We start from the raw sequence: 17,436 nt of genomic DNA, 5'->3' as shown, positions 1-17,436 counted from the left end.
TGTCTTCCACACAATCAAGTATATACTGAAGTTGATGACCAATGTCTTAATGTAGTTGATGATCAATGTCTTAATGCAGTTGATGACCAATGTCTTAATGCAGTTGATGACCAATGTCTTAATGCAGCTGATGACCAATGTCTTCCACACAATCAAGTATATACTGAAGTTGATGACCAATGTCTTAATGTAGTTGATGATCAATGTCTTAATGCAGTTGATGACCAATGTCTTAATGCAGTTGATGACCAATGTCTTAATGCAGTTGATGACCAACGTCTTCCACACAATCAAGTATATACTGAAGTTGATGATCAATGTCTTAATGCAGTTGATGACCAGTGTCTTAATGCAGTTGATGACCAATGTCTTAATGTAGTTGATGACCAATGTCTTCCACACAATCAAGTATATACTGAAGTTGATGACCAATGTCTTAATGTAGTTGATGATCAATGTCTTAATGCAGTTGATGACCAATGTCTTAATGCAGCTGATGACCAATGTCTTCCACACAATCAAGTATATATTGAAGTTGACGACCAATGTTTTAATGCAGTTGATGACAAATGTCTTAATGCAGTTGAAGACCAATGTCTTAATGCAGCTGATGACCAATGTCTTCCACACAATCAAGTATATACTGAAGTTGATGACCAATGTCTTAATGTAGTTGATGATCAATGTCTTAATGCAGTTGATGACCAATGTCTTAATGCAGTTGATGACCAATGTCTTAATGCAGTTGAAGACCAATGTCTTAATGCAGCTGATGACCAATGTCTTCCACACAGTCAAGTATATACTGAAGTTGATGACCAATGTCTTAATGTAGCTGATGATCAATGTCTTAATGCAGTTGATGACCAATGTCTTAATGCAGTTGATGACCAATGTCTTAATGCAGTTGATGACCAATGTCTTCCACACAATCAAGTATATACTGAAGTTGATGATCAATGTCTTAATGCAGTTGATGACCAGTGTCTTAATGCAGTTGATGACCAATGTCTTAATGTAGTTGATGACCAATGTCTTCCACACAATCAAGTATATACTGAAGTTGATGACCAATGTCTTAATGTAGTTGATGATCAATGTCTTAATGCAGTTGATGACCAATGTCTTAATGCAGCTGATGACCAATGTCTTCCACACAATCAAGTATATATTGAAGTTGACGACCAATGTTTTAATGCAGTTGATGACAAATGTCTTAATGCAGTTGAAGACCAATGTCTTAATGCAGCTGATGACCAATGTCTTCCACACAATCAAGTATATACTGAAGTCGATGACCAATGTTTTAATGCAGTTGATGACCAACGTCTTAATGCAGCTGATGACCAATGTCTTCCAAACAATCAAGTATATATTGAAGTTGATGAGCAATGTTTTAATGCAGTTGATGAGCAATGTTTTAATGCAGCTGATAACCAATGTCTTCATTCTGCTGATAACCAATGTCTTCATTCAGTTGATGACCAATGTCTTCATTCAGTTGATGACCAATGTTTTCATTCAGTTGATGACCAATGTCTTCATTCAGTTGATGACAAATGTCTTCATTCAGTTGATGACCAATGTCTTCATTCAGTTGATGACCAATGACTTCATTCAGTTGATGACCAATGTCTTCATTCAGTTGATGACCAATGTCTTCATTCAGTTGAGGACCAATGACTTCATTCAGTTGATGACCAATGACTTCATTCAGTTGATGACCAATGTCTTCATTCAGCTGATGACCAATGACTTCATTCAGTTGATGACCAATGACTTCATTCAGCTGATGACCAATGTCTTCATTCAGTTGATGACCAATGACTTCATTCAGTTGATGACCAATGACTTCATTCAGTTGATGACCAATGACTTCATTCAGTTGATAACCAATGTCTTCATTCAGCTGATGACCAATGACTTCATTCATTTGATGACCAATGTCTTCATTCAGTTGATAACCAATGTCTTCATTCAGCTGATGATCAATGACTTCATTCAGTTGATGACCAATGTCTTCATTCAGCTGAAAACCAATGTCTTCATTCAGCTGATGACCAATGACTTCATTCAGTTGATGACCAATGTCTTCATTCAGCTGATGACCAATGTCTTCATTCAGTTGATGACCAATGTCTTCATTCAGTTGATGACCAATGACTTCATTCAGTTGATGACCAATGTCTTCATTCAGCTGATGACCAATGTCTTCATTCAGTTGATGACCAATGACTACCACAAAATCAAGTATTTAAAGTAACTAAAGGTTTTGGTGATCATAGTTGCCCATGGTTTCATTACTGAATGTATATTTTCAACCTGTACCATCTTAAAGAAATCTGAAGATCAAGAACAGTGATAACAATAGTAATACTACAACAACAAAAACAACATTTTTCTGATAATACATCTGTAATACATACATTATATACCATGTAAAATACTTCTTCCATAGTATAGTTACAGAAGTTATTGCAGAAATACATTTTGGACACTCACTTTAAACTGACTGGGCACTACAGGAAATTCAGTACACTGATTTACATGTAATGAGCCCAAAAAACAATGACAAATTTACTTCTTTAAACCTTTTTGCATACTGTACATTTAAGACAAAAATGAAGGCAAAATGAATTATAGTCAAGGAAGTAAAAAAGAAAAGTTACCACTTAATTTAATGATTTTCTAAAAAATCAGTTGTTTATAATGTTGAGACAATTCATTTTGAAACTTAGGAAATATTTAAATGATACCTAAAAACAAGTAGTATCATGATATTAGTATCATCATTAAACAAATTCTTAATCATAAACCTAATTTCCCTGTATCCCCATATCATGGGGGGGGGGAATCATTCTAACTGACACCTAGGTTGCATATCAATTTAGCTTTTTAACTATAAAGTTTAGGCTGAAAGATTTGCAAGGCAGTAGTAGTTCTAAGGTGTTGTGATTGGGTAACAAGAAGAAACATATTTACAGGATTGATTCTATTTGCTTACCTGGATGCAAGGAAAGGGAAGACAGGTGTAAACATGAACTGAACAACACTGAACCAGACACAACCTAGAACTGCACCAATAGAGGCCCCACATAAAACTTGTTTGAATGTATGGTATCCTAAGTAAACTCTGAAAACAGAAAAAATATTGGTAAAAAAAAATCTTCATGAAAGTTTATTGGCTGATACATCGTATTACCAGAAAAAACATCATACAGGACATCTACCAACATCATCAAAATTCTCACTTGAACTATGGAAAATTTCACAACTGCATGAAACAATGTGTTCTTTATGCTGAGAAAGATAGCTTCTGTATCAGATTGTTTGCATAATGTAAGCAGTTCTCACAAATGCTAAAATGCTGTGGTAGTAGGCATGTCAGTGTAATAGGAAGTCATTGATGCTAATTACACGGGGGGGGGGATGTTACAGAAAAGAAAATAGGAGGGACCTAGGTCAAAAAACACTGGAATGAATTCTTAATTTCTAGGTCACAGTTTCCAGTTCGTTCAGCTTACCATTGCTCTGTAGCTCAGCCAAGTTTCATGTAAGAATCTCAAGTACAGCTAAAATGACCAAATCTATTCCTTGCTTGAATGATTTCAATATCATTTGAATTAACATACAGGCAAACACCACTCATTCAATACCATTTGTATTAACATACAGGCAAACACCACTCATTCAATACCATTTGTATTAACATGCAGGCAAACACCTCATTCAATACCATTTTTATTAAGATACAGGGAAACACCATTCATTCAATACCATTTTTATTAAGATACAGGGAAACACAACTCGTTCAATACCATATGTATTAACATACAGGGCAACAACACTCATTCAATACCATCTGTATTAACATGTAGGCAACACCACTCATTCGATACCATTTGTATTAACATGCAGGCAAACACCATTCATTCAATACCATTTCTATTAACATGCAGGGCAACACCACTCATTCAATGCCATTTCTATTAACATGTAGGGCAACACCACTCATTAAATACCATTTCTATTAACATGTAGGGCAACACCACTCATTCAATACCATCTGTATTAACATGTAGGGCAACACCACTCATTCAATACCATTTCTATTAACATGTAGGGCAACACCACTCATTTAATACCATTTCTATTAACATACAGGGCAACAACACTCATTCAATACCATTTGTATTAACATACAGGGAAACAGCACTCTTTCAATACCATCTGTATTAACATGTAGGGCAACACCACTCATTCAATACCATTTCTATTAACATACAGGGCAACAACACTCATTAAATACCATTTCTATTAACATACAGGGCAACACCACTCATTCAATACCATTTGTATTAACATACAGGGAAACACCACTCATTCAATACCATCTGTAATAACATGTAGGGCAACACCACTCATTCAATACCATTTCTATTAACATGTAGGGCAACACCACTCTTTCAATACCATCTGTATTAACATGTAGGGCAACACCACTCATTAAATACCATTTCTATTAACATACAGGCAACACCATTCATTCAATACCATTTCTATTAACATGCAGGGCAACACCACTCATTAAATACCATTTCTATTAACATACAGGGCAACACCACTCATTCAATACCATTTCTATTATCATACAGGGCAACAACACTCATTCAATACCATTTGTATTAACATACAGGGAAACAGCACTCATTCAATACCATCTGTATTAACATGCAGGGCAACACCACTCATTCAATACCATCTGTATTAACATGTAGGGCAACACCACTCATTAAATACCATTTCTATTAACATACAGGGCAACACCATTCATTCAATACCATTTCTATTAACATGCAGGGCAACACCACTCATTAAATACCATTTCTATTAACATACAGGGCAACACCACTCATTCAATACCATTTCTATTATCATACAGGGCAACAACACTCATTCAATACCATTTGTATTAACATGCAGGCAAACACCACTCATTCAATAACATCTGTATTAACATGTAGGGCAACACCACTCATTCAATACCATTTGGAAAGATTTGTCTGTGTACATATAATCTGCCATGTTGGTCCTGGAGTAACTAAAGAGTCCTTTTTTGATACAGGACCAAGCAGTTATGGGAGCTGTTATATGCCACAGGTAAACAAACATCTTGTTTTCCTGAAACTATATTTCATTGACTGGCTCCAGTCCAATACACCCATGTCTACATCCCATATAGAAACTTGTGCTTCTCTTCTGACACTTGTATTCTCATTGTTCCCACTGTTAAAATGAAGCCATATGGATGTTATTTTGTGTACCAAGGCCCAGCTAAGTGGAATGAATTTCCCACTGATCTTAGACATATAGACACTGTGATCTCATTCAAGACAGGTCTTAAAACTCATCTATTTTAACTACAAGAACACATAAAGACTTAATAATGTTTACTTCCTTAATTATTGTCAGTGTGTTTCTGTTTTGTAATTTATGGTGTTTGTTTTTGCTGTTTTCTGTCAGCACAAGATATGTTATACATGATGGCTAGTATAGATGGTGGAGTGAAGAACCAACAAGCAACAATAAGCTACTGGCAAGCTTTCTCATGTACCCACAGTGGCCGAGCCCGAGACTTGGACCCACACAGACAGGTGAGCTGGTAGTGATCTGTAATGGTGAGTGCTTCAGACCACAGAGCACTCAGGGACCCCATTTATTTTTTTAATCTTGTCCTTTGATGTTTTATGTTATCTAATATTGTAAAGTGCTTAAAGCTTCTAAAGATTTTATTTTGTGCTAAATCATCATTATTATTATTATTATTATTATTATTCATTTCTACTTAATGTCTGTTCATGATATAACTTGTCTAATAAGTGCTGGATAATGAGCCAAATGAACTGTAGTAAGGTTCAAGTGAGGGACAACATTTCCCATTAATAATGCTGGATTAAGAAATGTTTTAACTAAACATGGAAGCTAGCACATGTCCACAGTGTATTTTTAAAATGGTCGCAACAAGGATCAAAAAGTAGATTGAGTTTAGGTTACAAGAATGGAATTATGGATGGATGGATGGATGATAGCAGGATGGACTTATAGGTTGATGAACTGACATTATCTATCACAATATATCCACAAAAGTACTGACAAAGTAAAGGTCAATTATTTAAATTACCTTAAATATTTTGCCAGCATGGTGTCATATAAACATATAAACACAATTTGTTAGATAAATTAATAATAGTGGTAAGTACTATTCGAAGTCCTATCTGTTTTCTTCTTGGACAACTTCCTGCAGGTTTAGGAATGTAGAATAGGCCCGAAGCACCCTCCTGCATGTCACAAGCACCAGAACATAGACAAAGGGAGCTAACTCTTCTACAGTGCACATATTCATGATGGATGTTATTTATAATATTTGTTGGTTTGCACTTATTGCAATGCCTTCATTAATTGTAGGAGGTGACTAATAGAGGTAGGTGTCACAGTGGCTCAGTGGTTAGCATGCTTGACTCATGACCATGAGGGTGTGGGTTCAAATCCTTTCATCAGATCAGCTGAGGCTACTTGTGTCATAGTACTTTATTCCAACTGCCTTGGCATCAAATAACCTACTTTTGTTGCTTGTTAATAAAGGAGTGTCAGATAGGTGCAACAACCAATTTGCTTTTGGATTAATGCCGACGATTTTGGGTTAATGCCAACGATTTTGGATTAATGCTGATGATTTTGGATTAATGCCAATGATTTGGATTAATGCCAATGATTTTGGATTAATGCTGATGATTTGGATTAATGCTGATGATTTTGGATTAATGCTGATGATTTTGGATTAATACCAATGATTTGGATTAATGCTGATGATTCTGGATTAATGCTGATGATTTTGGATTAATGCCAATGATTTGCAATTTTAGTATTAAGAGGATACTTTATTTATCAAAATGGGTGATGAACTTATTCCATTAATTGCACCAGTTATTGCATGGGTAAGTATGCCTGTTTATTGAGCAGGCATTGGTGGTTTCTTGTCTGCCCAATATTTTACCACAATTTACATAATTTGCTGAAAACAAACACAGGGAAGAACCATTAGCATTATGGTTGATGGTTCAATACAACTAAGGTTAAAATGACATTGTTCACAAAGAAGCTATCAACAAAGTGATTGACTACTGAACTATCAGTAACGAAAATTCATGAGCATAAAGCTTTTAATACATGTATGCAAAAACAAACATTTTTCTTCAAGAATACAACACATCTCAGCAGATTAAACGATCAAACACTACTTGCCAATAAAAACTTCCATTAAATCAAAATTCAGTCATGAGCAATGAGTGAAAAATATGTAAAACTTTTGGAGCCATGCCATGATCATGTTATAACTATTTCATGCTATAACAAAGTGTGTTATAATGAGGTTTCACTGAATGTAGGTAGCTAGGTAGGTAGGTGTGTGGGTAGGTGGGTAGGTAGAAGATATGGTGATACATCAAGTTATATAGTGCTAAGTATATTTAGGTATCTTCAAAAATGCATAGAAAACAAAGATAAAGCGCCCCCCCCCAAAACAATTTCAATATATTTACTTAATAAATCACACGATTTTCAAAAATCCAAGACCTGTTCAGCCGGAACATCATCTTTGTGACTTGTTCCTGGGCAAAATGGTTGCCACCATTAGATGCCTCTTACAGCATGCAGGACATGGCATTGAGCCATTTTGATATCCCTAAGCCCATAAGGCAGTCCAGCCATTTTGATATCCCTAAGCCCATAAGGCAGTCCTGTCATTTTGATATCCCTAAGCCCATAAGGCAGTCCTGTCATTTTGATATCCCTAAGCCCATAAGGCAGTCCAGTCATTTTGATATCCCTAAGCCCATAAGGCAGTCCAGTCATTTTGATAAAACTAAACCCATAAGGCAGTCCTGTCATTTTGATATCCCTAAGCCCATAAGGCAGTCCTGTCATTTTGATATCCCTAAGCCCATAAGGCAGTCCAGTCATTTTGATATCCCTAAACCCATAAGGCAGTCCTGTCATTTTGATATCCCTAAGCCCATAAGGCAGTCCAGTCATTTTGATATCCCTAAACCCATAAGGCAGTCCTGTCATTTTGATATCCCTAAGCCCATAAGGCAGTCCTGTCATTTTGATATCCCTAAGTCCATAAAGGCAATCCTGATCAGGGCAGGGAATTGGGCAATTTTTATATCCCTAAGCACACAAAGGCAGTCCTGATGTAAAGTAATGTCTATGATCCTTTAAAACTTCAAACAGCCCAAAATTTATTTAAATATTTGGGCTCACAGTAGTTGAGTTTTTTAAGCTGAACTATTATGTGTTTCTAGGATAAGTTTCAAATTCTGATTTTTGATCCACCGTCTAAGCATTGGGTTAATTATTAATTAAATTCATTCATAGATAAGTACCATTTTGCTATATCTGATCAATTAAAAGTTGTACCTAGTTCTAAACAGTCTCAGGTGATATTAAGTCTTAAAATACCAGTGAAACCTATAAAAAGAATCAGATTTTTTTAAAGTGAACAAAGAATTAAGGAATTTTTGCTGATCTGATAATACAGTACATACGTAATATATTCAAGTGCCCACACCATTTGGTCAAGCTTAGCCCTTATTCAAAATCAATGCTTCATCCCGACAATGTGCAACTCAACAAGCTGAGATTTTTTTGTCTGAATTAGTTATTCAGAATTCTTGATTATTCTGATATGCCTGAGTTTGATTTTTCTGAGTCAAGTGCTTTAAAACTTGTTGATTAAAATTTGATACAATGTGAAAAACAAATATAGGAGTGAAAAAAGAAAGAAAAGAAAAAGTCATATAGTTGTTGTTGTTGTTGTAGGGTTTAACACCATTTTTCAGCACAAGATAGGCTATACATGGCGGCCAGTATTAATAGTGGAGGAAGAACCCGGAAAGAACGACCGACCCACGAGAAGCTACTGGCAAGCTTTCTCATATAAAAAGTCATATAGTATACTCACCTACTATATGCTACCAGAGATGCACATATAAATCCCCCAACACAAGTGGCATATTTCCACAGCTCATCAACCCAGTTATAATTTCTGTATATCCTACAGAATAAATATGAAAAGAAAATAAATCTAACTTTCAATATGATAAATATGATCAAGAGCCTTGTCGTGCCTTAAGAATTATCAAATGTGCCTTGAGTGCCTAAATAATTATCAAATGTGCCTTGAGTACTTAAGAATTATCAAATGTGCCTTAAGTGCCTAAATAATTATCAAATGTGCCTTGAGTGCCTAAATAATTATCAAATGTGCCTTAAGTGCCTAAATAATTATCAAAGAGTCTTGTGGTGCCTTAAAAATGATTACTTTTGGGTGGAATATATGGCACAGTCTGAAAGATACACATAGAACTACCATTAACAAGAAGTCTTTTGGTGAAAATCCCATGTCGATATGACTGTCCATTAAGGTGAACTGGCAATAACAATACTTTCAAGATGGCTGCCATGGCAGCTTGGCATTGTTTTCATTAAGGCCCAACTAGAAATCATGAGACGTTTTTTGGTGGAAACCCCATGTTGTTGAGGAAAGTTGTTTGTACATGTTTGTAGAGGAAAGTTATTACTACATGACTGTTGAGAAAAGTCATTAGTACATGGTTGTAGAGAAAAGTTGTTGGTACATGATTGTAAAGAAATGTTGTAAGTGCACGGTTGTAGAGGGAACTTGTCTGTACATGGTTGTCAAGGAATGTTGTAAGTGCATGGTTGTAGAGGAAACTTGCTGGTACATGGTTGTCAAGGAATGTTGTTAAGTGCATGGTTGTAGAGGGAACTTACTGGTACATGGTTGTCAAGGAATGTTGTAAGTGCATGGTTGTAGAGGGAACTTGTTGGTACATGGTTGTCAAGGAATGTCGTAAGTGCATGGTTGTAGAGGGAACTTGTTGGTACATAGTTGTCAAGGAATGTTGTAAGTGTATGGTTGTAGAGGGAACTTACTGGTACATGGTTGTCAAGGAATGTTGTTAACATGCTGTTGTAAATGTTAGTACATAGTTGTAGAGGAAGGTTGTTAGTATATGATTGTAAAGTTGTTAGTACATGACTGCAGAGGAAAGTTGTTAGTATATGGTTGTAGAGGAAAGTTGTTAGTACATAGTTGTAAAGTTGTTAGTACATGGTTATAAAGTTATTAGTATAGTGTGTGTGTGTGTGATTTAGATTTTTAACATTGCTTTAACAATATTCCAGTCATATCACTATGATGTCTGCAGTGTGGCAGTTTAAAGTGATGTCTAGCACTGGGGCATCATGCTGCAGACATATAGCATGATATCCCACCCAGCCACATTATCCTGACACCGAGCCAACCAGTCCTAACACTAACCTCTTAATGCTGAGCGACTAGCAAGGCAGCTGTTAGTACCACCGTTAGAAGTCTTTGGTATGACTCTGCCAGGCTTCAAACCCATGACCACACATTCGGGGGTTATTAGTACATGGTTGTAAAGTTGTTAGTATACGGTTGTAAAGTTGTTAGTACATGATTGTAGAGGAAAATTGTAAGTATATGAATGTAGTGGAAAGTTGTTACTATACGGTTCATATTAAAGTTATGAAGCATTATTACATTTGAGTTGACAGGTATTACAATTCTCTTCAGAGTTTGTATGTAGGGGATACAGTCAGGGTTCCAGATGTGTTGATAATATGAGTACAAAATTGTATTGTTCATGTCTTATAATTGGAATAGACTGTATTAAGCTGCCATTTTCACAAAAAGATATTTTTGTAGCATACATAATCAGAATAACGTTGACATCAACTTGATGAGTGCAATGTGGTGGCAAAATTATGCAAACATGACAAACTTAGGTTGTCGCATTGTGGCAACTTGTTGGCTTCCAGACAGCAAAACAACAGAGATATATCTATTTATCATCATTTATACATAATCATTTTGACACACTGAAATCAGTAACATGTCATCCTGTCTTTATGGTGATGGTCCTTTCAAGGGTCTATGTTGTCGGATTAATTCTAATAGACAATACATCTTGGATTAAGCTTTCTACATGGTTCTTAAAATGCAGTCTCTACATGGTTCTTAAAATGCAGTAAGTGAGAAAAGTAGTGTGGATTTAGGGTTTATAGTATATAGGGTTATATTATATAACTGTGGAAAAGGCTTTAGGGTTATATAATTGTGAACAAGAATTTAGGGTTATATTATATAACTGTGAACAAGAATTTAGGGTTATATTATATAATTGTGAACAAGAATTTAGGGTTATATAACTGTGAACAAGGATTTAGGGTTATTTTATATAATTGTGAACAAGGATTTAGAGTTATATAACTGTGAACAAGAATTTAGGGTTATATTATATAACTGTGAACAAGAATTTAGGGTTATTTTATATAATTGTGAACAAGGATTTAGAGTTATATAACTGTGAACAAGAATTTAGGGTTATATATAACTGTGAACAAGAATTTAGGGTTATATTATATAACTGTGAACAAGAATTTAGGGTTATATTATATAACTGTGAACAAATGCCATTGTCTATCATCTTCCTCATTCTACCTTCTGTGAAATAAACAAATTGTACCAAATAATAGAAATAACAAGCCAATAAAAAAAATGATCTAGTGACATCTTTGTGCATGCTGTTACTTTCATCCATATGGCATTGATATAAAATTGAGGCAGTGTAAAATTCACATAATTTGGAAACATTTGCACTTATCTGTGGCATTTAAAACCTAGTATAAAATTTCTTTGATGCTGGGTTGCACAACAGGTTATCTTTACAATCATGGAGCAGCAAAATTATTCATGCAACCAAAACCAAAAACCTTGAGTCAAGTGGTGTATACACAAAATTATTCATGCATCCAAAACAAAAATCTTGAGTCAAGTGGTGTATACACAAAAGACCTCACAAGATATTCATATTATACAAAATTTATGAAAATCCTTGAAAAGTAAGGCAGAGGAATTGATAACCAAAAGCACTGACAATCAAAGTCAGTAAAGGTTTCAAAAATCTGCATGCTAGATTTAGCATATAGGCAATACCAATTATGGAGTCATTGTGCAGAACAAAAGTGGATTTGTTTAGCCAGGAAGGGCAATAACTCTGCTAGACAAAGCTGTAGAATGCTAATAATTTAGCAATGCAGCCAGTGTCTCAACAATATCATGCTGCAACCCAAATATGGTTGAAATATTAATTAAGAGAGTCACATGAATGGCTGAAATATAATATTATTTAAGGGAGTCACATGAATGGCTGAAATATAATATTATTTAAGGGAGTCAGATGAATGGCTGAAATATAATATTATTTAAGGGAGTCACATGAATGGCTGAAATATAATATTATTTATTTATTTAATGATCAAAATATAATACTAAAGGAGTTATTGTGAACAAGTTAGTGTGGGGATGGATGAAAAAGACAAAAGAAAGGTCCAATTTAGTATCCACTTTGCTACTAAATGTAAAGACAATACAGTTTTAAAGCTACTCACTTTATAAATGCAAGTCATTTATCATTTTTTAAAAATAAATTGAAATCTTACCTAATGAATAAAAAGAGCACCAGGTAACAAGCAAAAAAGTACATGAACTGTGCATGGCTAGAGGGCATCCCATATTCTGTGTACAGAATATCAATATCTGAAAAGTAAACAATGTTTTATATTTAAAATAATCAGCATTATTATGAAATCTCATTTATCAAAACATGCACAAAGTTGATGTTCATCATGATGAATGTCTTTGAAATATGTTCCTTGAGTCGAAATTTATCCTGAACATGCTTCTGCAGGACTGGAACCAACATATTTCAAAATCTGATTGTAGTCCAATAGGTTCACTGGAAAAGAACCCAGAACTCCAGCTTAGGTATCACAAAACAGTTTTCATTACAGTCAAAGTCAATATCACCTTTTAAATAACCTCTAACAAAATGATTGTCAGAAAATGGAGAAAATTAATCAGTAAATAGCTGATCCTTCTATGACGACCCACTTTCAAATCACATGAATCCACATCTCCAAAGTGTGAAAAAATATCAACAAGTTGTAAGTATGCAATGAAGCTATACAGAATAATATCTATTGCATACACTGTCTAATGTCAATAATAACTATTGCATACAGACAATGTCTAATGTCAATAAAATCTATTGCATACAGACAATGCCTAATGTCAATAAAATCTATTGCATACAGACAATGTCTAATGTCAATAAAATCTATTGCATACAATGTCTAAAGTCCATTAAATCTATTGTATACCATGTCTAATGTCAATATCTGTTGCATACAGACAATGTCTAATGTCAATATCTGTTGCATACAGACAATGTCTAATGCCAATAAAATCTATTGCATACAATGTCTAATGTCAATAAAATCTATTGCATACAGACAATGTCTAATGTCAATAATATATATTGCATACAGCCAATGTTTAATGTCAATAATATCTACTGCATACAGACAATGTCTAATGTCAATAAAATCTATTGCATACAATGTTCTATACAGAATAATATTTATTGCATACAATGTCTAATGTCAATAATATATATTGCATACAATGTCTAATGTCAATAAAATCTATTGCATACAATGTCTAATGTCAATAAAATCTATTGCATACAGACAATGTTCTATCCAGAATAATATCTATTGCATACAATGTCTAATGTCAATAAAATCTATCGCATACAATGTCTAATGTCAATAATATCTATTGTGTACAGACAATATCTAATGTCAATAAAATCTATTGCATACAGACAATGTCAAATGTCAATATAATCTATTGCATACAGACAATGTCTAATGTCAATAAAATCTATTGCATACAATGTCTAATGTCAATAAAATCTATTGATACAGACAATGTCCTATACAGAATAATATCTATTGCATACAGACAATGTTATGAAAACTGCATCAAGATATTACATTATGGACTTTGAACAGACTAATTTCCCACAAAACTACCATGAAAATGTCCAAAAATGAGTACAAACAGACCAAGGGGAAAATTGGCAGAAACAATGTAGGCCAAAACAGACCAAGGAGAAAACTGGCAGACACAATGTAGGCCAAAGCAGACCAAGGAGAAAACTGGCAGACACAATGTAGGCCAAAGTAGACCAAGGAGAAAACTGGCAGACACAATGTAGGCCAATACAGATCAAGGACAAAACTGGCAGACACAATGTAGGCCAAAACAGACCGAGGAGAAAACTGGCAGACACAATGTAGGCCAAAGCAGACCAAGGAGAAAACTGGCAGACACAATGTAGGCCAAAACAGACCAAGGAGAAAACTGGCAGACACAATGCAGGCCAAAACAGACCAAGGAGAAAACTGGCAGACACAATGTAGGCCAAAGCAGAAGTGCTAAAATGTCTTCTGCTTGCTAAGATGGTGCTCTACAGTTTCATACTTTGCATAGGGTTTAATTTTTAAGGAAACAATTTCCTAGGTTTTCCTCAGTGGTTAACCTGGCTATTTAAAAATAACTTGTAAATCTTAGGTATTGCTAAAATAACTTTAATTCAGTTTATTTTTGGTGTATGACTGATGGGTGTAATTTGTGTTATAGGGTATACAGCTTGGTCTTACTAAAGATGTTTAACTATAAAAAACTGCTAGCTCTTCTTGGTCATTTTGACTTCCTGGACTTCAAAGGTAAATTAAAAAAATAACAATCTAACTGTTTAAAAACAAAACTCTTTGTATATTTTATAAATGAAACTTTCCTGGACTTCAAAGGTAAATTGTATAAAAAGGTGACAACAAAAAAAGATTTCAGCTTTTAAAAAATACTTTTTATATATTTTGTACTTCATTCATTGCATGTTCAGAAGCTGGGATTGCCTACTCTGGCAAAAATCATTTCCTTATTTTAATATCTGCTAAAGTTACAGCTTAGCCTTACTTCAGATATGCACCTATAAATAAACTGCTAGCCCTGCTTGGTCAGTTTCACTTACTGGACTTCAAAGGTAAATTGTAAAAAGGCAGGCTGTTTTCTTAAAATACTTTTTATATATTTTGTAATTCATTCACAGAACTTTCAGAAGTTGGTATTGACTAATCAGGCAGAAATCATTTCCCTATTTTACTAATGTTAGTGTACTTTTGGACTATAGGCTGATTTTTCCAGGACATGGGGGCAGACATTTTTATTAGTTTTGTGCTTAGATCATACATGATTTACACAACTACAATATATTAAGAAATTTCAGCGAGTACATGAAAACAGCATAGAGGTATGCCAACATTCTTTCCATTGCACATGTTGCGAATGCAAACGAGTTCCTCTTTCATCCATCATTTTTTCTGAAGTATGCAATATCTGTGGAGTACCTCAAAAGTGGGAGTCAGACAAGTGTGGTGTCCCCTTTGACAGCGAGAATGGAATCAAAATCAAATCCAATCAAATTGTCAGTTGTTCCTGCAATGGATTTGCATGCTCTCACAGGGATATAATTGTGTGGATTTGCATGCTCTCACAGGTATATTACTGTGTGGATTTGCATGCTCTCACAGTGATATAATTGTGTGGTTGGTGTGCCCTTATTATGATCAGGAATCATATTTTTGTGGACATGATTCACACCCAGATTACTGACCTGCAATGAAGTGAAAAAGTTAAGTTTTGTCATAAAATGCAAATGTAATATGCTGAAGTCATGATTTCACTCCATTTTTGTGAAACTTCACTCTGCCATTTTGGACAGTGTACTGACCTTCATTTGTTACATGACATTTTACAAAAAAACAGTGATTGTTGTTATTTTCTTGACTGCATTTGCAGGTTGTTGATATTAAGGGTCAATTCTTCCTAAAATCACAGGCCATGAAGACCTATCCCCACTGACTCCTGGTGAGCACCCCTTCCAGATTTTGATGGCTCTGTGTACAAAAATGAGTGGGATTCTGGAGTGCAAATCCAGTCAGAAATGATATAAGCACCAACTTAGGTGATGACAAATCTGAGGATCAGAGTCAATACTTCTAGTCTTTTTTCAATTTCAAAATGATCTGGAAAAAACAACCTCAGGTTTGATGATGTGTCACCATCTCCAATACATATCTTTCCTTAGATACACCAGCAGGGACTGGCAGAAAACAATGGGCAGCTGTGATAATGAAGGTTCTCATCCTTCATTGTGGAAAGGATAAACACATCATGAATGAAGCCAGACGAAGATTCTGAATAGAGAACCATTTTGGACATGAGGAATATGATGCATAAGAGGGTGTGAAGACTTTTGAAATGGGGATACATGTCTGGCTGTTGACCCTGTTTGGAAAACTCTGGAGGAGTCCCACTGATTGATCAGGGTGTGTGTGCTTCTTTGCTGGTATCAATTTGATGTTGGTCCCTCAAATCCTTGAATACCATGGATGGGGTAAGAGCTCTAAAGAACACCTCTACATGAAGTGATGCAGACCTGAAAAGGTTTTGTCTTTGGTTTAACAATGTTTTGTAGGTCTCCAAAGCAGCATCTCTAAGGAGGTAGAGAAGCTCAGAAGAATGTGTCATGGACATCAAAAGATCATACCTTGATGTTTTGGCCACAGCCTCCAACAAGCACTGTAAAGCTACTGGAGACAATCATTCCTCCTTAAAAAGACCAAAGGGCCTCCTAATTTATATGAAGCAACTTCTAGTCTACCATGAGATGCAGGCTGACATTAGAGCACAATTTATGCAGAGATTTTGTTTGTAGAAACATTTTCACTCGCACAATTCAGCAGAATTTGAAAATCAAAGTTAACATGAAGCTGTGGAATGACCTAGGATGGCAGCCTATTCAAATGCTGATACCAAACTGAGCTCTTTGGGTTTCTCAGTTAAAGGTAGTGAATGTTGTCTCTGACCTCCATCCCATGGCTTGGATTATGTCAGTAAAGGAGTAGTTGCACTCAAATGCTATGCTAGTGGCATCCACCCAAACCTTGTCAGCCAATATGCAAAAGAAATTCATCTGGTCTTGGATTAGTTCCTTATACGTTCAGGCAGAAGACCAGTGCATTCAAGATTGAGCAGGTAGGATTTTCCTGGGAATCTTGACTGTCAGTTAGGTTACTTATCCATAGTTCTTCCCTTTGAGGTTAGCAATCAAGATTTGATAGCATTCTGATTCCTTGCTTTCTGTAAAAAAATCCCTATAAATTTACACTGGGAACATCTCAAGTTCCCTTTTTCTAAATGAGAGCATTGATTCTTGCTGCAAAATGCCTGCATTGTAAAGATCCCTTGGGATATCAGTAGTGAAGGAAGCCCTTGACAGTGAAGGAAGGGCAATGAACTTGATCTGTTGGCCCTACATTGTAAAGATCCCTTGGGACATCAGTAGTGAAGGAAGCCCT

At 35.3% G+C, this 17,436-nt stretch overlaps 1 protein-coding gene across 2 annotated transcripts in view; it reads right to left on the bottom strand.

The window, feature by feature from the left end:
• The window catches only part of LOC149802426 (dolichyldiphosphatase 1-like), a 60,416-nt gene that overhangs the window by 25,765 nt on the left and 17,215 nt on the right, over positions 1 to 17,436 (bottom strand). The window contains exons 4-6 of one of the 2 annotated variants that reach the window (XM_089951636.1): positions 12,610 to 12,706; positions 9,023 to 9,115; positions 3,005 to 3,133 (exon numbers count right to left, since the gene is read on the bottom strand). In XM_089951636.1, coding sequence (XP_089807762.1) covers positions 3,005 to 3,133; positions 9,023 to 9,115; positions 12,610 to 12,706 — 319 coding nt within the window. The remainder of the gene's footprint in view (positions 1 to 3,004; positions 3,134 to 9,022; positions 9,116 to 12,609; positions 12,707 to 17,436) is intronic. The other variant, XM_089951637.1, reaches the window with a different exon arrangement.

This window comes from Sinohyriopsis cumingii, chromosome 3, assembly GCF_028554795.1.
Source record: "Sinohyriopsis cumingii isolate HCF-2022 chromosome 3, ASM2855479v2, whole genome shotgun sequence".
Classification (NCBI taxonomy): domain Eukaryota; kingdom Metazoa; phylum Mollusca; class Bivalvia; order Unionida; family Unionidae; genus Sinohyriopsis; species Sinohyriopsis cumingii.
The sequence above is the reverse complement of the archived record's forward strand: the minus strand, read 5'-3'. Positions and strand labels throughout refer to the sequence as shown.